Below are 21981 nucleotides of genomic sequence, written 5' to 3'. Positions count from 1 at the left end.
CTCTGATCACAGTTTAGTTCCCCTGACAACCAGCTCTTACCCTGGTTTTCTAGGAGCTTTCCAAAAATCTCATTAACATAAAGTCGGGTGTGGTTGAAAAGGGCTTTTTATTAAGAAGTCATTCCTTTCACCTTTATAGCACTGGGGCTGTTTCAGGAACAGGACAAGACACTAAATAATATAACAAAAGATGCTCCATTCACTCTTATCACTTAGGAAATAACAAGGGTTTTAGGTGCTTTGTGCCAGAAATGAGGATGAATGTATTTGTTATTCTAAATTACATTATCACAGTCTTCTTACAAGTTCCAAATCAGTTTCTAAATAAATGACATTTTATTTTACCAAGAAAAATCAATGTGGTTTGACCATCCAATAGGTAAACTTAGATTCCACTGAAATTGGATGAGTACTTACTGTGTGTCAGACAGTGTGCTAGGTAGTATCTCATGTCACTTAACCCTTACAGTGACACTACATATGCAGTTTGGGAAAGGCATCCCTGATAAGTGGATAAAGACCTTGGCCAGTGAAGTTAGAAGCAACCTGTACCTGATGTCACAAAGAAAACTGGGAAGTGGTGCAACTAAGATTGGCACGCATGCCTCCTGATTCCAAAGCTCTTTCTGGCAGTTGCTGTAAAGGAACAATACTAATAACGGGAATATTTTACTGATGACCTAAATGAATAACAAATACAAATTTGGGGAGGCTGTAACCAGTATCAAACTATGCCTAATGCAATGGTCAGGTCTTCCTAGAACGTTGGAAGTAAAAGTCTTCAAAGATACTATATTACATTTACTCCAAAAATGCAGGTAGATTTTGGGACTAGTGAGTAGCATATATGCCTCTCGTTTGACTCTCTGTTCCCTAGCTGCTTTCTCTCTCCATTCCCTCATCTCGCAACCACCCGACTCCTAACCTCCCTAGGTACTTTCTCCTTTACTTATCACCCAGCTTAGCCTTTCCTCTTTCCAAGCCTATCCTCCCCCTTTTGATTTTCCTCCTTTTCACTGTGCTTTCTAAAACCCTTATTCATTGCTAGGAAAATGCATTCTTGACCTTTTTCATAGATGTATCCCTTGTCTTTTGTTGCATAACAAAGTACCCTAAACTTGGCGGCCTAGAACAGTAATGATTTATTATTTACCGCAATTGTATGGGTTGGGTAGATGGGTTCTTCCGGTTTCATTTTCAGCTGGAAGGCCTGCTGAGGCCCTGGGCATACCTGGGATGAAGGCCCTCTCTCCCTGCGGGCTTCTTGGAGGAAGGCTAGACTGCACGTCCTCGAAAGGTGGCGGCAGTAGTCCAAGAGGGCATGCACTTGCTTATCAGGCCTCATTTTCTAATATTACATGGCCAGGCTCATTGCAGAAGACTCTCCAAGGGTATAGATAATACTGAGAAGAGTGATTCTTTGGGGCCATTATCGTAGCAGTCCAGTATAATCAAATATTTTGCTCACTTCCTAAATTGCCTTTTAGAAGCCTGCTTTCCCTAACATCCTGTTTCTTTAATGATTGCCCTTAGGTTGAGGCTCATCATCCTTTGAAATATCCCCTATATCTCAGAAGCAGAGGGCAGGGGAGTTGGAGTTCTCCTGTCCCAATGTTTTGTTTTGTTTTGTTTTTTGAAGATTTTATTTATTTATTTGACGGAGAGAGACACAGCAAGAGAGGGAACACAAGCAGGGGGAGTGGGAGAGGGAGAACCAGGCTTCTTGTGGAGCAGGGAGTCCGATGAGGAGCTCGATCCCAGGACCCTGGGATCATGACCTGAGCCAAAGGCAGTCGCCCAACGACTGAGCCACCCAGGCGCCTCCCCCAGTGTTCTTCTCCAATACTTCTTGAAAAAACTTATTCTCCCCAGAAGTGCCCTTTTTTTTTTTTTAACGTTAACCCAGTGTACTTTTACTACGCATTTATCATACTAATTTTCTGCTGCCGTGTGCCTTAATCCCTAGTACAGTGCCTGATACATGGTGTTAAATGTTTCGTGGTTGTCCTTGTTGTACCTGCTACCAGAGGTTTTCATTATAAAGGCCTTAATGTCTGGCCTTAATGTCTGACCAGGTAAATTTAAGATACACCCCTTTTAGTTCATTCAGACATTTTTTAGTTTTCATTGTTTATTGCTATGTGGTCCTTTTAAACTATATCCCTGCTAGAATTTTTTTTCCTCTTTATCAGAAGAAAAAAAAAATGTCTTTTGTTTTAAACAACTTTGAAGTAAATCCCAATGCCAGATGCCCTAAGGGTCTGAGAGTTAGCCTGACCTCAAGGCTTGAGATACTCATTTCCTGGGATGTCAATACTTATTGTTGTTTCTGGTCTCCCTTCTCTCTTTCCCCACCCCCTGAGGATAGAAACTCTTTTTTTTTTTTTTTAAAGATTTTATTTATTTATTTTGAGACAGAGAGAATGAGAGACAGAGAGCATGAGAGGGAGGAGGGTCAGAGGGAGAAGCAGACTCCCCGCCAAGCAGGGAGCCCGATGCGGGACTCGATCCCAGGACTCCAGGATCATGACCTGAGCCGAAGGCAGTCGCTTAACCAACTGAGCCACCCAGGCACCCCGAGGATAGAAACTCTTGAGGGAAGGGATTTTTTTTCTATTTTCCTAAGAACAGTGTATGGTACTGTATTTAATGTATGACTTTTTAATTTCCCTAAAGGGAATAGGTCAGTTTAAGAAGCTGTGTATTCTGTTAACCATATTCAGATACCACTGAGGGCATTAATTAAAAATATTACTAAATCCCCCCGGTGGGGCGGGGTGTGTGTGTGTGTGTGTGTGTGTGTGTGTGTGTGTGTATGAAATACTTGGTCTTTATTAAAACAGCATTTCCTGATGAGAGCTACACTATTTAGTGAGGACATGTGATAGGTCACCTTATATTTCATTGCCATTGGTGTTAACGCTTGGTCTTGTGACCCTGCCCTGTTCGCAGGTTAAAGTGCTGCACAATCAGCTGGTCCTTTTCCACAATGCCATTGCCGCTTACTTTGCCGGGAATCAGAAGCAACTTGAACAGACACTTAAACAGTTTCATATCAAATTGAAAACCCCTGGAGTGGACGCCCCATCTTGGCTTGAAGAACAGTAAAATCATACCTGGGGGAAAAAAAGAAAAGTCACATCATTATATTTCTAAACAAACCTAATAAGAATTAAGCAGAGTTGGGTTAAGATTAGGGAACTGGTGACCACAACCATTGTAGTGATTCTTGCACAAACAGCTTTAATTTTTCCCTTTTTCATACTTTAACAACTGAACTGTTAAATTTGATGGGAAGGTGGGTGATTTTAATGTAAACATAATTTCTATGATCTGAACACAATAATTTTCCTTTTTGAGAAATCCTTTTGTATTGTGAGGGTTGATGGCTATTTCTGTAGTTTGAAAACATCTAATATAGATTTGCACTGACCAGATATAAAAATTCAAGGTTTTTGGTCCCGGAAAGAGGGCCAGTTGTAGCTTTTCCAAAGGGAGGTTTACATGATTTGTATCAACATCAGATATTTTATATATGAATATATTAAACATCTTTAAGATATTCATTTTCATGTATTGTCTTAAAGAAAAAAGAAACTATTTTGCAGAGTAAAATTATATGGTGTTCCTGCAGCATCCACACAGAGGCGGCAGCTCTAATGAATGACTGATTGGCTTGTGGAGTTGTGGCAAATACCTTTTTAAAAATGATTCTGTACTATTGTAATTTTGTTTAAACTTTTTTTTTTTTTTTTTTTTTTAAGATGCAGGAATCACACTGTCATTTCTGTGAGGCTTTTGAGCTTAAGAGTTTGCATCACCCAAAGTCATTGGGCGGTTATGTTAGCAATTTCTTATGATTCATAATGAAACCTGCTTAAGAGAATTTTTTTTGGCAGGTGGACTTGGGAATAGAAACTCTTGATGGTTTCTAGAGTAGAAATCTGTGCTTAGAAAGCGAGTTTTGGAGTAAATTCCATTTTGACAGAAGTGAATTCCTAGACAGCTTTCATTGACTTCCATATGTAACAATACCAGTTAAGCCTTAAATCACAGATATGTGCCTTCTCAGATACAGTAATTCTCATTCAACCAATGTACATAATCCATAAAGAAACCCCTTTCAGATAATGTTTGGCGTGTCTCTTCCTTCCTTGGAAAGGAACACTGTGTATCAGTGTTGGGTTTCTTTGTATTCCTTAAATCGCGTTTCAGGTTTATGGTAAAATCAACTTTTGAATTTGCTGTTTGGTTTTTCTTCATTCCTTTTGTGGAATGAGAAGATTGAGGAATTTTTCTTCATTTGAGTAATGGAAAGGTAATCTGGGACAGTGTGGTGGTAACAAGAAAAGGGGATTGGAAAGGCCAGTACTGTTTTAGTTGCTCAGCACTGTTAGTTGTGTGTTATGTGGTTGACCTGTCCGCTGTGTGGTTCTATCAGTAATGTAAGCCTTTTAAGTATAAGTTCTCTTGATTTTTGTCATAGACGTAAATTAATATGTCTTCATTTCTTTTGTGTTGAAATGAAGTACTAAAAAAATTACTGTTATACATGAACTTTGTGAACTGTAAGATTTGTTATATATGTTCAAATGCCTTTTAGCTGGTTTTTTAATTAATATGCCTGTTTTCAGTGCTTAATATGTACAATGTAATATGATTGCAAATCATAAACCTATTTTAAATCATTCCTTCCTGTATATTTGTACTCTGACAGAGCCTTATTTTATTCTTCCAGCAGACTTACTACTTGTGATAGTTCCTGTACATTCCCCAGAATGTGCCTCTGGTGTGAATTTTGTATTCTTATTAAAAGTATTTGCTGCACTACCTTGTTTCTATGGCTCTTCATAATTTAAGAAGCAACTATCTGGAAATTCTGAAGACATATGATTTGTCTTTTCCTGACTTTAAGAACAGTACCAAAAAATGGTGCTCCTGTCATTTATAACAGCTTTTTCTCAGTAAGTTATTCTTTTTCCTCAATTGGAGTCTCCCTTGGGAGTGGAACACATCCACGCTTAGCACATATTGGTAACAATTTTAGTAGCTAAGGAGTTAAACAGTTTCAGGGACTGATGATTTTTTAGAATAAACTAAAAATATCAGTGATTCTGAGTAGTGGGTACATGTGCAAAAGAAAGAATTAACGTTATTAGCCAGTTGGTATATTTACTTTGTTAGGAAAGTAATATATATTCATTGTAGAAAAAAGTTAGAAGATAATTTCAAAAAACTGAAGATAAAATAACTTCCCAAGTCAGTAAGTACTGCATGGAACCACCTAACTCTCCCCTGAAGTTATAGATTTTAGTTACCGATTATTTATATTATAAGGTCTAGTTTGAATATCCTTTAACATGCACACCTTCATCTTTGTACTCTATTTCCTTAGGTTAGATTCTTAGAAATGAAAATGAGCCCTCAAAGTAGATACACACTTTTAAGATTTTGCTAAGCAGTGCTGGTGGCTTTCAAGAAAGATTTTGCCAGGGGTGACTGGCTGGTTCAGTCGGTAGAATGAGTGACTCCTGATCTCAGGGTCGTCAAGGCCCACATTGGGGCGTGGAGTCTACCAAAAAGAAAAATAAGAGTTTATTTGAATAAAAATGGACTCAAATCGGGCAACGCCAAATTAAAAATGATTAGGATCCCTCCACCAATAAGAGCTAGGGGAGAGACTTTTTTTTTTTTTAATTTATTTTTTAAAGATTTTATTTATTTATTTATTTGACAGAGAGAGACACAGCGAGAGAGGGAACACAAGCAGGGGGAGCAGGAGAGGGAGAAGCAGGCTTCCCACCAAGCAGGGAGCCCGATGCGGGGCTCAATCCCAGGATCACGACCTGAGCCGAAGGCAGACGCTTAACGACTGAGCCACCCAGGCGCCCCGGGGAGAGACTTTTTAGAGACGTAGAAGCAAAGTGAGGAAAATACTTGATTAGCTATAGTTTAAGCAGTTGCCTTATTTGGGAAGGACTTGTTGGCTGTTTGTGATTTGTTGTCTTTGGGTTTTGATTTAACCTTGAGGCATTTCAGGCTTACATTTTGGTTTGTTTATGTAGGATACTAAGTCTTTAAAGCCACCTCAGTCTAATGGCCCCCTTGTTTAATTAATAACCCCAAAGCTTCTAAATCTTAGGGCCCAGGAAGGACCTGGGCTTGCAGAAGCAATTTAGCTAAAATCTATAGACTTTAAGAACCATCTTTTCCATATTCAAAGTACACTGCGCTGATGGTGTTACCAAAGCTTATCCCATAAGAGTGAAACTAGAAGCTTCCTTAGAGATGATCTGTTTAAGGTCCTTTTTTACAGGTAAAGACATGAAGGCCCAAAAATATATTAAACTGGCTTAGCCAACCTCTGTTACCAAATGTAATGCCAGGTAAGTTATTTGCAACTAAATGTATGGTTTCCCCCTTTAAATCCTGCCGTTTCGACTATACAATTAAATCAATGTGTCAAAAGTCATTTCTTCTCCTCAAGTACAATGTGTATTAAATGTCTTTTCAGTTGAAAAAATAATCCATTCACCCCTAAATGGATTCATAGTAGGCACATTTCAAATATATATGATACATTTCAATCCACTGATCTTAAAGTATTCTGAAAAAGAAATGTGAACCTGGAAAGTGCTATATAAAGTAAAATTAGCATATTGGAAAGGCTGAAGATAAGTGTCTTTTAATCATGGAACTGTTAATTTGAAGAAAAATGTATCTACCTCAAAATGTGTACAGTCTCCTTTTTCCTTCACTGGATGTGAAAAATAAAAGCAAATTATCTAAATAGTTCAGTGTAACATTTGTATATAATTTGTACTAATTTTTGTGAAATACCAAGAATGCCTGTATTTTGTAATAATATTTCAAAATATCTTTTGCCAGGTAGCTCTTTTCTTGAAACTTTCGATTGCCTGAGAGACTTGAGACCCTGTAAGATCCTTCATCACTCAGCTCTAATCAAATTTAGACATTTAAGAAATCTGATTCCCCCTGTAAGATTGCAAACTTTTATATTGGCTCAGACAATTTCCAGTTGTGAATAAGCTATTTTCTGATCAAAAGGCCAGTTATATTTTACATTTTCCAAGACATTGAAAATTCTACTTCAGAAACCAATATTGCACTGTATGTTAACTAAAATTTAAATTTAAAAAAAAAGGGGGGCACCTGGGTGACTCGGTTGGTTAAGCATCTAACTCTTGATTTCCGCTCAGGTCATGATTATCAAGCTTCCCTCCTGCCTCCACCCCCACCCTGAACGTGTGCTCTCTCTCTTTTAAATGAATAAATAAAATCTTCCAAAAAAAAAAAAAAAAGAAAGAAAGAAAAGAGGGGCGCCTGGGTAACTCAGTCAGTTAAGCGTCTGCCTTCAGCTCAGGTCATGATCCCAGGGTCCTGGGATGGAGCCCTGCATCATTGAGGCTCCCTGCCCAGCAGGGAAGCCTGCTTCTCCCTCTCCCTCTCCCTCTCCCTCTCCCTCTCCCTCTGCCCCTGCTCGTGCTCTCTTGCTCTCTCTCTCTCACTCTGTCTCTCAAATAAATAAAATCTTAAAAAAAAAGAAAAGAAAAGCTTTTCCAAGGGCCACAGGTCCTTTACTATTGTTACAAAATAGCAAAACCTATGAAAGAATGGCGATGCAAACAACTTTTCTCTTTTGAGGACTTTCATTAAACTCTGTGTTCCCACTTGAAGGTTTCCTGCTCAACAGGTTTCCTGGCATAAATGGACCTTTATAATAAATTGCCAAGTGGTTGTCCTGATGTACAGAGAACTATGAAGTTTGGCTTTGTGTTGTGAAATAAAAGTTAACTCTTAGTAGTTTATGTAAATTAAGTGAGAACCATTAGTTATTCTAGTGGTAACTCTGATTTGGGAAGAGGAGACTATCCATATGAAGAAGGGAAATTAGACCCAGTCTGAGAATTGGGACTCTATATCTGTGCAGTTAATTGGATTAATATCTTTTCAGAGCTGGGAATTTCAATGACATTTTTACAAACTGAAACTTCCATAAAAAAAAAACTTTTTTTTTTTTTTTTTTTGGTTTGTTTGGGCCCAATCTAGGCTTTGCCACAAGCATTCTCTGTCAAAGAATGAGCTTTCTGCAACTATGGTTTATCATGAATTGTTGATTCATAAGGACGATGAAAGGGACGAAATACCATTTTGTTGATCTTAGACAAAAGTAACTTTATGTGACTTAGACTTTGATATCACTTTGCTTCTGAGAAGCAAAGGTGTATGTGTTTTTACTGTAGGGATGGAATGTATACCATGCCGGCACGGGGGCACATAAGGACAAAAAATGGAAACCATATTAGCCTTCACTATATTTTGGAGCTTTAATTATAGAAGTTCTAAAGAAAATGCAAGCTCTCACTGTAAAAAGAAAAAAAATCTTCAACGACTGGAAGGTTTTATGGGGTAAGGAGAGGACAGGTAACTTTAACCCTGTTAGCCTTGCTGAAAAGTTTCCAAAATCATGAAATTTTTAGAATAACAGCATGCTCAGATTATTTATATAATGTGACTTTACTTTTGACTTCCCCCTAAATGATTTCTAATTCTATATTAGGAAGCTCTTTATGAAAAACTACCTAAAGTTTTAGGCAGATAATTACAATTCTTTCCTTTGAGGAGTGTATACTTATGGCTAGACTCTAAGCTCTTGAGGAAGACACAGTGCATGCTTTCTTATTCTCCCTGTATCCCCAACTCCATGCACAATTATTATTGTTTTTTAAGATTTTTTTTATTTACTTGTCAGAGAGAGAACACAAGCAGGGGAAGCAGCAGGTGGAGGGAGAGGGAGAAGCAGGCTTCCCGTGGAGCAGGGAGCCCGATACGGGGCTCGATCCCAGGACCTTGGGATCATGACCTGAGCCGAAGGCCGACGCTTAACTATCTGAGCCACCCAGGCACCCCCAGAAAAATCACCATTTTGCAGTCCCCACTGACATATTGATTCACACAGGAATCACCACTGGATGCTAAAATCATTAGCGATTGAAGAAAAAACAGATTATATCATAATACCAAAGTATGACCTTATATATTACTCAATTTGAAAAGGGAAAAAGTACCATTAATAAAAGATATGTGCTGGAGCACCTGGCTGGCTCAGTTGGTAGAGCGTACAACGCTTGCTTTTGGGGTTGTAAGTTCGGGACCCACGTTGGGTGTAGAGATTACTTAAAAATAAAATCTTTAAAAAAAAAATACAAGATTTGTGCTTACCATCCAACTCAAGTGTTCAAAGTTAGGATCACTAATAAACTGATAATCATGTGCCTCCAGATAAAAGGCAATATAAATTACACAACATCACTCATGAGATACTCCTGCTGGAATACTCCTGTTTATCCTGAATCTACTCAAGGCTTTTTGCCTTTATTTCCAGTGTATAGGAAATACAGGGGGTTAGGGGCGCCTGGGTGGCTCAGTTGGTTAAGCATCTGCCTTCAGCTCAGGTCATGGTCCCTGGGTCCTGGGATCAAGCCCTGCGTCGGGCTCCCTGCTCAGCGGGGAGTCTGCTTCTTCTACTGCCTCTGCTGTTCCCCCCACCCCCTGCTTGTGCTCTCTGGCTCTTTCTATCTCTCTGTCAAATAAGTAAATAAAATCTTTTTAAAAGAAAATACAGGGCGTTAAAATACAAGTTTAAATGACACCATGAGAAATCAATTGGACAAATCCAGAATCTGGGACATTCTACAAGATAATTAGCTTGGTTTCTCCAAAATGTCAGCCACAAAAGAAAAAATATTTTAGAAATACTGTTATAAAATAAAAGAGACTTTAGATCACGGTTCAAAAAATAACTATATAAAACGTTTGAGGAACAACTGAACAATTCGAATGGGTGTTTGATGATAACAGGGACTTTTTGTTAGTTTTTTTAGGTATGTTATTCTATTGTGGTAACCTAGGCAAATGGCCTTGCAGGAGTTGCATGCCTAAAGTATTTAAAGGTGAAATGGCATGATGCCTGCAATTTACTTTTAAATGGTTCAGCAAAAATACATACATTCATATGTACTCATATATGGAAAGAAAGCTGGAGAGAGAGAAAAGGAAGGAGAGAGATGTCTTAAATATGGCAATCTGTTAGCAATTGAAATGGGTGTGTGGGGTTTCTTTGTACTAGTCTTGTAACTCTTCCCTTTTGGAATTTTTCATAATAAAAATATTTTTTATTAGGATATTTTGTCCAGAAGGGGTTTCCCCTCTTGCTGGTACCAGGGTGGCCATCAGGGGCTTTTTTTTTTTTTTTTTTTGTCAAGCCAATGACGCCACTGGCTTTACTCCTGCAAATAACAGAATTCCTTGCCTAGCATGTGAAAGAAACTGGTTTGTACTTGGACACACAGAAATGCCAGAAAGTATAAGGTTGAATAATTTTCTGTTAGGAAGAATTATAGAAACAGGGCAACTGAAGGAGCAAAACTAGTTGAGGATATAAAACTAGTTAGAAAAAGAAATCACGTAGAAAAATGTGCATTTCACTAAACTAGATTTTTTTCTCCTTTTTCTCCTCAACTTCCTAAATAGCTACTTGAAACTGTAAGAGAAGTTAAGCTCCCAAATAAAACACTTTAACTTAATACTAGTGGTTTCTTCTGCCTCAATTTTTCCCCTCTTCTCATAAAGAAGCATTTATTACTGTATTCCATACTACTAGTCTGGATTTCTTAAAAATTAGACTGCTTAAAAAAAATTGTACATTGGTAATTTTTAATAACTTATTTTCAATCTGAAAAGATATTTTATGAGCTGGCCAAATTTTCCCTAATGCACACTTCTTAAATTAATAACATAGCTTAAATCTTTAAAGAATTCCCCAAATAAATAATGGATGTTTACATTGTTCTCGAATTCTCTGTTTCCTGTTCCCTCACCCCTACCTTAGGTCAGAACAAGGAAAATGTTGTGGACTAAAATCTTCGAACTAGTTTACATCAATAATAGCAGCAAGAAGCCCAGATGGTGTTTTGGTTTTTTTTTTTAAGATTTTATTTATTTATTTGACAGTGACACAGCAAGAGAAGGAACACAAGCAGGGGGAGTAGGAGAGGGAGAGGGAGAAGCAGGCTTCCTGCTGAGCAGGGAGCCCGATGCGGGGCTCGATCTCAGGACCCTAGGATCATGACCTGAGCCAAAAGCAGACGCTTAACGACTGAGACGCCCAGGCACCCCCCCAGATGATGTTTTGAGAATTGAGTTTTTACCATGGCAATGGTTACTGTTTAATCACTGGTACAATCAAGTGAGTTGAAAAAAAAATCTGTGAATTTAAACAGTCATGAGTATTTGCTGAATGACCAGTCTGCTTGCCCGTGTTGACTTTTTCTTACCTGATTCCACTAACACCTCAAGAGGTCCAGATGGTCCCTGAAGTGGGTCTAACAATTTCTTCTTCACTGGTGTTGGCCAACCATTGACAAGATCAGACCTCTGATTCATCATTTAGATTTCCTATGGGGTGGTCTTTAAAAAAAAAAAAAAAAAAAATCTGTTCTTATATTCTCTAAACGTTATCTAAAAAGACTCCCTGTATTTTCTTTGTAAAGTTCAGTTAGCATCTTCCTTCAATTAAGCCAGCCATAAACTTAGAGAAATTAGTTAGAAATTGCAAATGAACAGCTACAAGTCTAATTATGTACATACATATACATATATACATATATATACACGTGTGGTGTGTGTGTGTGTGTGTGTCTGTTTAGAGAGAGAGAGACCTTGCCTAAACTCCCAAGAGAAGGGAAAGTATAAAAGCTTCATAGCAGGCTCTGGTCTTAACTTGCCTCTTTGTCCTTTAAAAAAAAAAAAATACAATGACATAATAAGAGGTCGCTGTGCTGTCTTTGGCTTTTCAAGCTTTTGGAGTCACTATTTGTGCTCATGACTAGAGCAATGAAAACAAGTCTTTTTTCCCCAAGACACAAGTATCTTCAGTTCAAGCCACTCCAGACTTCCTTGCCAGTGACCTCAACAGTGACCTTGACTTATTCTAGGAAGAGCTCTTTCTGTTGAGTCCTTTTAGCTCATTTTTATGTGAATTTCTGTTCACTCCCAGTGGACTGAGATCACCCGATGAAGAAAACGTCATGATTCATTATATTTCTAGTGTGCTGACTTTTCATTATTTTAATATGTCTTTTCCTTACAGTAGCCTCTTTGGAATCTTGTACACCTAGCCTACAGAAGTGGCTTACCCAAGCAGTGACCGAGCCAGACTGCCGGCTTCCCCGGGAACACTGAGTCTCTTGTCATTTGAAATCGGGAGGAGAGGATCCAAGCTACATTCTCAGTCCTCTGTATCAGATTTCGGAAGTGAGAACTCAATCCCAATCAGTCTTCTTCCCAAACCGTGTCAAAGCTGGAGGTGTTTTTTAGTCGGTCTCCGGCTGTATGGCTTCCTGTCGACCATCATCATGTCTTCTGAAGTGTTTCACTTGACTGGCCCATGTGCACTTCCAGTTCACCATAAAATGGTGTGATGTCTGGCCATTCTCTTCACGTGCCCTTACCTACTGCTTCAAAGAGCTTGAGTCTCTTCTGGTGGATTCCCTTCTGGATTCTAGAAGCCTCTTGAGGGCAGAACCATTCTGAGCATTTGTGTAGCTCTCCCTGTGCCTTGCACACGAAAGGCATTCAGTATTGTCAATAATGAGGATTCTCATTGCTGGAGCCTCTAGCTTTGAAGGATGAGGCCCACTGGGTGCCATCTGCTGGTGATGAGGACCAAGTTTAGTTGGCAGACACCATGACTAACAACCATTGTCAGAGTCCTAATGGTACCTACTACAAGATATGAAGATTAATACAACAGCCCTGCCCTCAAACTTTCTGATTTAATGGGGAGAAAGTCTATGCAAATCCTGGGATTGAATGGTGTGGGGAGGGCAGGGACCAGTATGCTGAACATGCTATTTGCAGTTGAGTGTGCAAGCAGCCAGCCTTCAGCTCCAAATTGGAATGTCTTGTGCGTAGGTGCGTGTGTGCTGGGTGCAGAAGAGTGCAGTTTACCACCCTACCATCACAGCTTGGTCATTGGAAATGGTCTAATCTAAACCTCACATAAATCAAATCCTAAATATTAGTACAGTATTATTTCTTTGTAGGCTTTGAATCTTAACCCTTCTTTTCCAGACCAGTCATTTAAAAAAAAGCTCAGTTCCTTTTTACCAACTAGCCCTAGAGTGTATTTGGACAAAGAGGCAGAATTTATCTGTATCTTCCAGGTTATCAGGGGAGAGTTGTTGGTCAGAAGATTTAGCAGTTTAATATATGACCTTACGGTGTGACCATCTGAACGTCAACCTGTGTGCTCCCATTTTTGAGAAGGAAAAAATTTAAGAAATTATTAACTAGCTACCTAGCGTTCAAACGTGTGGGTTATAAGTAGGCATCACCAGGACTGGGGTGCATGAGTGTTTCATGGTCACAAGGAACGGGGGTTGAATCTGCAAAAGTAGCTTTCTGGGAATTTGAATATGATTCTGGTAAAGTCCTTTATTGCAGCTTCGATTATCGCAGCCTGATGAAGAAGAAATCAGCTTATTTTCATAGGGAAGGGAAGACACATGCAAAAAAAACCTTTGTTGGTAATCTCAAGAGCTTTGGCTAAAGTAGAACATGTGACTTTTATTAAAAACCCGGATGCCACGGCACCTGGCTGGTTCAGTTAGTGGAGCGTGAAACTCTTGATCTTGGGGTCGTGAGTTCGAGCCCCACGTTGGGTGCAGAGGTTACTTTAAAAATTAATTTTAAAAAATTTATTAAAAATCTGGATGCCAATAAAAATTTGGGAGTGAGTCATAATCTTCGTTGCTCCCCCTTATCTTTTGTGCTCCCCACCCCCATCTCTGCTCCAGCCTTCTGAATTAGCCCCTCTGATGTCTTTATGGTGACTACCCAGCCTATCATACAGGACAAAGGTCTTTGAGCCATCAAGTGACTTCTGTAGACTCTGTACCATGAGCATGAGGATCACAAGGGGCCCACTTTTTTATGAGCTCCCGTTCAGTGAGGCTGTTGGGGTAGAATTCCTTCCTCTGCCCTCCCTTCCAGTAGACAAGGTTTAACCTGATTATACCCAGCAGGCAAAAAGGCACCCTTGGAAATTAGTCTCCTTATTGAGACTGACTGTGAAGAGGGCATGCTTGTAAAGGAAAGAATGCAAAGCTAGAAAATATGTTCCAATCTTTGATAAGGGGTAGGGGGTGAAGAGGGGAAATGAAGATGTGTGAACATCTAGCATTTTTTCTGCTTTCCCTTATTTATACTCCTTTCAAAGTTACAAATGTGATGTGTCATTGTGACCCCAAACTTGGGGTAAATAAGAATCCACAGTGAGATGGTATTCAATTTTCCCTGGGACGAGAAATTGTCCCTTTGGGCGATGGGGGGTGGGGGGGGACAATTTCCAGCATAAAGATAATTCCATTGTACAGTGTAAATTAGAGTCCTGTGTTCAGTTGTGTGCTTGCCCTACATCCCCTCTCCCCCTGTGTAAAACAGACACCGGAGAGACATTGCCCATCAATCACCCCACAGGAAGCACGACACAATTTGAAACTCAAAAATTCAGAAATTCTCATACCTGTTCCTTCAACAAAGGGATGCAGTGGGGAGAGAACCCAGTGTTTTACTTCAGAAATCAGCAACATTTCAAGCAAAATGAAGAGTGATTTGCTCTTTTCTGGAGCCTGGTCCTATAGAGAAATAATGTAGATGTTCTACTCCATGTTATGGCTTAATATACAATTTAACACACAAAAGTTGCTCATATGTACAAAAACACCAGATAAAAGGAACTTAGAAATGTGAGGGTAATGTCTTTCATTTATTTTAAACTACAGGTGGCTGAATGTTTGGTATCACCTCTCTGAGTTAGATTCAATACAGTAGCCTCTTTCTTCGGGAGGGGGCCGGCAGTTAGGAGTGAAGATGAAAAGAGAAGTCCAGGGTTTAACCCCAGTGCAGCCCTGTTCAGAGATAGCCTGGTCAGGCCCACAAAGGGATACAAACTGTGAGCTAATTGTGATGCTGAGTGTTTTGGCAGGGATCCTCTTTGTGGCCAAGGCCCATCAAAACTTGAATAATGGTGTTTCTACCACAAGGCTTACCCTCTTTCTCCAAAAATGGTCCATTTGAATTATTTCTATGTATCTGGCTTGAGAAATACTAAGATGCTAATTGTTATGCGCTGGTGTGATGATTTCCTATCTTATGGAAAGTATTTGCCTTCTTATTAAAAATAGAAGCTTAGTGCAAAAGTATTTGTTCATAACTGGTCCTTAAACTAAGTACAAACTCAATTTCCAAGAGGAGTAAAAAGGGCTTTACAAATTGCTAAGTCACCAACATGTCCTTTTGCCCACCTTTATATGCCCTACAAAGTCTTGTACAAGACGTGCATATATTATTTCCCCAGGGAAACACACACACACACACACACACACATCCCACCACCAGCACCACATACCAATATTGTTGATTCACTGGGTTTCTGTTTGCTGACCGCCTGTCCTGTGTTAATGGTTTCAAATTGCTGTTTGCTCCGCGAACTTCTTCAGAGGGTAAACCATTTGAAACCGTTAAAACCAGGAGCAAAAGAAATTGGCATCTGACATCCTCTTTAACTTAATTCCTCTAAGGGAGACCCACATACTTGTTTTGATTATGGGTGGGGCAAAGAAGGGATACACTTTCATATTATATTTTAAAGGTATTTTTCTCCTCAAAATTTGAATGTTATAACAGCCAGACCCTACATTGATCATTAATACTGATCAGTTCTCTAAGCACTGTATCGATTGTAAACTAAAAAAAAAAAAAAGCCTAGCTGAGGACTTTCTGGGTAAGAACCTCAGTGATTTTACAGTATTTCTCTTACCTCAGTCTCCACTTCCATCCCTGCCTCCAAAACATACATGCACACACAGGCACGCACACACCTTAAAAGGGAGCAAATGAGCATTGGGCTCTAAGGAAGCATAGACAGCAGGAGAAAGAGGTCATCGACTGTCTAATTGTCTCATTCTTATATGTCGGTAAGGATTGCCTGTAATCTCTCTTACCCTCAAAGAAATCAGGCACTGCTGTTGACGAAGTACCTGTATTTACTTCTGGCCAGGGAAATGCCTGTTGATGCTACCATGGATATCAACATCACATGCGTCCCATGTGAAAGCACTTTCTTTTTTTTTTCTTCTTTTCTTTTTTTTTTAAGTAGCCTCCACACCCAGCATGAAGCCCAAAACAGGGCTTGAACTCACACTCCTGAGATCAAGACCTGAGCTAAGATCAAGAGTCAGATACTTAGACGATTGAGCTACCCAGGTGCCCCTACCTGTGAAAGCATTTTCTATTTTAAATTTTCAGAAATCACTACTTAGCACCCAGAAAAAAAGTTTCTCTCTCTTAATGGTTGGAGCCTAGTTATTATTTACTATGCTTAAAGGCAACTTACTATTTCCATTTCTTAGCCTGCAAAAAGAAAACATCATTATCTCGGCTCAAAGTTGTTTAGAAAACAACAGCAATCCAGTGTCTGCATTTTGTCAATGAGATACTTGATGTGAATTTGCATTCATGGTGACAACAACAATTCTGTTGATTTTATGTATTTTACACCTTCAACCTTTGAAGGGAACAAGGAGGTCTAGCAATTTCTCTTAGAAATGGCTGTTATTAGAAGGAGTGGTGAGTCTTTGCTTTTGTCTGCCAAGCCTGTTTAACTAGAGAGTTGGTAGTTGGTTTCTTTTGCAGTTTCCAATTTTAAGAGCAAAGACACAGCCTATAATCTAAATATTGAACAACTGATCTCATCAGATATGTTTTAAGAAGAACAAAGATTAAGTAAGTCTCCGTCTGTATCACTGAGAGAAAGGGTTTTAAAAATCAGTTTGATGCCTCAACCCTATGCTAGAGGGGACTTATTTCAGGGTGTCCACTGCGGTTCCTTAGTGGTCCATGAAGTCAGCTCATGCATTAGACTTCTTCCTTACGCAAATAGGCCTGTTTTATTTATTTATTTATTTTAAGATTTTTTTTATTTTTTTATTTGACAGAGAGAGTACAAACAGGGGGAGTGACAGGGAGAGGGAGAAGCAGGCTCCCCACTGAGCGGGGAGCCCGATGTGGGGCTCGATGCGGGGCTCGATCCCAGGACCCTGAGATCATGACCCAAGCTGAAGGCAGACGCTTAGCCGACTGAGCCCCCCAGACGCCCCACAAATAAACCTCTTTTAGAACCATAAGGTATTTTTTAGGGTGGATTCTGCAATTTGATTTATTTTGGTTTGAAGGTTTTGTTGAGGAGCTCCTAATGACAGATTCCAATACAAAGTGCTTGATATAGAGGAAACCACCAGCTTCTCAGGGCTGAGGAAGGGAAGCCCGAAGACAGAATATGAACTGGGCAAAGGAAAAAGAGCAATCTGGAAAGGACAGTCTGGGGAGAGGGAAGACGCGCTGCAGACCGAGAAGTTCTTCGGCAGGGGTTGGAGCTGGGACCTGTGGAGGCCATGGCCGGGGCCACACGAAGCTACGAGCACGCTCCAGAGAGGTTCGGCTTGCTAGGAGAAGTGCACGCTGGCCACCCTGCCCTCTGCTCCGGCACCCCTGAGGTTGGCAGCTTCAAGCCACAAATTCTGGGGCTGGGTTGATTTTGGGCACACTTGGCTTCAGGAGTCTTGCTGGCCTTCCTCCCAGACAGAGCTGCTGAGGTTTCTGGGATACAGACAAGCAGCCCACCTTACCTCCCAAGCACAAGGTCCGGGGAGACCAGGGTGTGGTTAACAATCAGCATATTAGTGGACGAAGAACAAAGTGTCCTCTAGATTCCCTGCCTTAGATTCACATCCATGGAGACATTGATTTTCTTTCAGAGTTGTGCTCTGTGCTACGCAACTACTTTTTGGCCGCCTAATAGGCACAACATATCAAATAAGAGCCAAAGATGAAGGCTGATACGTTCAGGGCCCACACACAATGCTGCGTGAGTGCAGCAGAACAGTTCAGACCGCAGGAGGGGAAGGTAAAATGCAGCCAGTGTCCGATGGATGATCACCACTTTCTTCCCGTAGGCACGTGTGTGAACCTACGGATGCTTTTGAACAGGTAGGTAATGTGATGAAATTAGACTTTCGAAAACACTGGCCTGACAGTGGAATCAGGGAGAAGAGCGGAGAAGGAGAAAGGACACCAAGGCAGTGGACACAGGAGCCCGATTTAACTTCTCTAAACTAAAAAATACAGATTGGTGGGTTTCTAGGGTTGGTGTGAGAATCACATGTGGTTCCTGACACATGGCCAACAGCAAATATTTATATCAGCTCCCCCATCCTCTAATTGGGGTGAGTGGATGTGGATATAAAGTACAGATGTTAGAGATGAGACTTGTGGAAAGAGCAACAAATTCAGTGAATACTTAGATATAAGGAATTCAGAAGAGAAAAAGAACCAGAGGAAAGCCAGGATTTCAAATTTTAAAAATCTAGTCTTTTTTTTTTTTTTTTAAGATTTTATTTACTTATTTGTTAGAGAGCACAAGAGCACAAGCAGGGGGAGCAGCAGGCTCTCTGCGGAGCAAGCAAGCAGTCCGAATTTGGGACTTGATCCCAAGACCCTGGAATCATGACCTGAGCCAAAGGCAGACACTTAACCAACTGAGCAGGCATCCCTAAAAATCAGGTCTTAAGTAAGAGGTACAGGTAGGATAAGTGCTAGTTTTAAAAGAAAGATGAGTTGACCCTTGGACATTGAATTTGGACCTGAGATATTACAGAGACAATATGGATTTGAGAGTCACTGACCTAGAGGTGAAGTCAGAAGTGGATTTGCCTTGGAGCTCAAGTTTTCCTGCCCCTCACTCTCCTAGACACTTCCAAGGACATACACCTAGTGTTGTGTTTATAAGTTACTGATTTTCTTTAAAAAGCTCCCTCAAGAGTTATATAAGCTTCAGGCCCTATAAAATCTGGACCTTTACAGGTTCAAGTCAGAAGACAGAACCCATGGGATAATGGGAGACAGAGTTGGAAGAATCCAGTTACTGTCCTCAAAGGACAAAAGGGGTCAGCAGAGGAGGCCAGAGGGGCAGAGAGAAGGTCTGTAGGCCAGCATGCAGCAGGGAGATCAAAAAGACTTGAGGTTGATGATGGGTCACTGGATTTAACTGTTCAAAAAAGTGGCTGATTTGAAAATGTGTACTGAGTACAGTGTGGGGGAAGCCCAGGTTGGGGGGAGCGTATTGATGAGCGGGAAGTGTGCAGTGAATGTAGACCCTTCATCTGGCCAGCCCTCCATAAAAGAAAAGGAGAGGATACCATTCCGCTCCTCAGTTTTAAAATTCTTCATTCAACTTTTGCCTATGCAGTCCATATTCCTTTGGGGTTAATATTAACTCCCTGAGCATGGATCTGGCTTTCTCTTTTATTACATTTCCCACTCCTTGAGATTTTCTCTGGTCTTGGTTGGATCTACTCCTCATTGTAGTGTAAGCCTGGTCAATGGCTAAGAAACGGGCTGTTGGCTGGCATGGATTTTGTTTTTTGTTTTTGTTTTGCTTTGTTTTTGCCCTAATAGCTTCACTTTTTCCATCCACATGGAGAATGAGTTGTGGGAGTTCAGGGGTTGAAGACCAGGGTGGAGAGACCGAAGTCATCAGGCACCAGAGAGAGGCTGGAAAACTGTGGTCTGTTATCTGTTAACCAAGTCAAAGGTAAGGATGACTTCATCCCCACCCAGGGCGCCCCTCCACCCCTTCAGCTGATTTCCGACCGGCTGGTTTGCCCAGGAAAGGTTTTCTTTGACTATGTCTCTCGCTGCCTGGCTTCACAAATTACTTTGAAAAAAAAAGATGCGCTTAAACTGTTCCCCGGTTTCTTCCTGTGAGGAGTCTTTCCCAGACAGCGTCCGTTCATGCGATCTGACTTGCAGTGGACTTTTTTTTTTCTTTGCTTTGCTTAAATATAACTGAAAGACCTTTGTTACCATCATCATTGAGGAGATTTAAAAAAAAAACGCAACACACCTACAGGTTTGCAGGACCCAGGGAGGAGGTGACCTTTGGGTAGCTCGCGCTCGGCTGGGATTCGGCTGTAAGGGCTGGGACAGTGCACCCCAATGCTGCCCCAGTGCTCTCGGGAGAAACAAGCGTGCGGCAGAGGGTGGCCTGGCGCGCGCGCCTGTGTGTGTGCGTGTGCGCGCGCGCGGAGGGCGTGCGTGCAGGAGTGTGCGTGTGCGCAGGGAAGGGTGGCGGGGAGGTTGCGGCAGAAGCTGTTTTGTGGAAAGCACTTGCAGGTTCGGAACCGGCTTGGCGCCTCCCCTTGCGGGTTACACGAGGACACCTGGCTCTTCTTCACGCTCGTACTTCTCTGTTTCCCGCCAGCCCTACTTCCTCGAGCGCCTTCGGGTGCGGGGAGCAGCGTGCCGGGTGGCGGCTTGCAGGCCCCCGGGGCCCCGGGAAGGTGAAGATGAGCGCCGCGGCCCCGACGTTGGCGCTCGGAGGGTGGGAGGAGGGAAGCGGCCGAGCAGGAAAGGGCGTGCTGCCCTTTGCGGCAGGCGCTGGGAGCGGGCTCGTCTGCAGCATTGTTACCTGAGGCAGCGGCTGAGCCCCGCCCCGCGTCGCCCTCCCCCTCGCGGTCCCGAGCAGCCCCGGCTGCCGAGACCCGGGAAGCGGCGTTGGCGCTGGGAGACAGTGGTGGGGAGCCAGGAGCACGCGCGGAGAGCGCGGGCCGCGGGTGAGTGGGAGCCGGGCGGCCGAGGCCGGGGCGACCGCCGCTCGGGGGCCCCGGGAGCCGGACACTCCCCGGCTCCCGAGGGCCAAGGGCGGGGATCAGCCTGGACCCCGGGCTGCGGCGCCAAGTCTCGGCTGCTGCCTTCGAGCCACAGTGGGAAGGGCTGGGGAGGTTTGCGCGCTCCCTCCACACCCACTCGAGTGACTTTGGTGCCTGCACTGCGCAGGCTGCAGAGGACAGCGATCGGTCTGTTGAGGCCAAGACGCGCGGGTCTGGACCCGCGTCTGGAGAACGAGCTAGGTCACGGGCCGCCGCCCGGCTGCACCAGGGTCGGCTAGTTTAGCTCTAGCTGCTAAGATTTTTGGATAAACCGCGCCCCCACTTGATCCCTGCCCGGCCTAAGAGCGCGCCACTGGCCAGCGGGGAGCCAAGACTTGCCGCTCCAGAAAGTGGGTGCGGGGTTGGCGAGGACTGCTTCGGGGTGATGCGGACCGAGGACAGGGCGGCTCTTGCTCTCGCACACTGGTCCTGGCCATTCGAAGTTCAGATTAGAAGTCTCGCCGTCAGCTTGTAGAAGTTTGGGGAGGGAGCGGGTGGGCTGGTAGATTAGCTCCAGCCGCCGCGGTGCCCGTAGCTCGGGGACTGCGGGCTCTCCGGTTTTATCCTCCGACCAAACACCAGGAGTCTCCCCTCTACATTTTTTTTTTTTTTTTTTTTTTGCCGGCTCTTCAGGGCTCCTATCCGCTGATCCGCAGTGCGGCCTTGAGGCTTTCTCCCCCGCGCCTGGGACCCAGACCCCGGACAGCGGGGAGGTTGTCTCCACGAAGGTTCGAGGACTTGGCAGAGCCCGGGTTGGCGAACCAGGAGATCCCCTCTTTCGCTTCCAAGCCACTGAGACACCTTCCCTCTTTAGGGGGAACCGACCCGGCTCCTGGAGCTCTGTGCGGCTGCTGGGCGGAGGGGCGGGTACCCTGGGAACGGCGCCGGGCCGGGGGGGGGGGGGGCGGACCCCAAGCTCGGGGCCCCCGGGGGGGGGGGGGGGGGGCGGGGGGCCCCCCCCCCCCCCCCCCGGCACGCCCAGACCCGCCCGCCCAAGGGGCCCCGGGAGGGACGAGCGTGTGCGGCGGCCGCTCCAGTCGATTCTGTTCGAGGACTGGAGGACGCTCGGCGCTCCCGGGAGGCGGAGGGCCCAGTCCTTCCCGGGCGTCGGCCCTTTCGGCCCCGCTGG

At 42.9% G+C, this 21981-nt stretch overlaps 2 protein-coding genes across 9 annotated transcripts in view; both read left to right on the top strand.

Moving 5' to 3' along the window:
• Window positions 1-13156, top strand: part of ARFIP1 (ADP ribosylation factor interacting protein 1) — a 125398-nt gene extending 112242 nt beyond the window's left edge. For 6 of the 8 annotated variants that reach the window (XM_035022883.1, XM_035022881.1, XM_035022888.1 and 3 more), the window contains one exon: window positions 2953-4830. In XM_035022883.1, coding sequence (XP_034878774.1) covers window positions 2953-3108 — 156 coding nt within the window. In that variant the 3' untranslated portion in view covers window positions 3109-4830. Of the gene's footprint in view, window positions 1-2952; window positions 4831-12172 lie in introns of those variants that run through there. The other 2 variants (XM_035022886.1, XM_035022885.1) reach the window with 2 other exon arrangements.
• Window positions 13157-17236: 4080 nt separating this feature from the next.
• The window catches only part of FHDC1 (FH2 domain containing 1), a 43513-nt gene continuing 38768 nt past the window's right edge, over window positions 17237-21981 (top strand). The window contains exons 1-2 of the mRNA XM_035022876.1: window positions 17237-18132; window positions 19600-19735. The gene's annotated coding sequence lies outside the window, so the exon portion shown is untranslated. The remainder of the gene's footprint in view (window positions 18133-19599; window positions 19736-21981) is intronic.

The sequence above is a fragment of the Mirounga leonina genome, unplaced genomic scaffold, assembly GCF_011800145.1.
Source record: "Mirounga leonina isolate KUSES-001 unplaced genomic scaffold, KU_Mleo_1.0 Mir_176, whole genome shotgun sequence".
Lineage (NCBI taxonomy): Eukaryota > Metazoa > Chordata > Mammalia > Carnivora > Phocidae > Mirounga > Mirounga leonina.
This window is presented reverse-complemented; position numbering and strand designations above follow the sequence as displayed.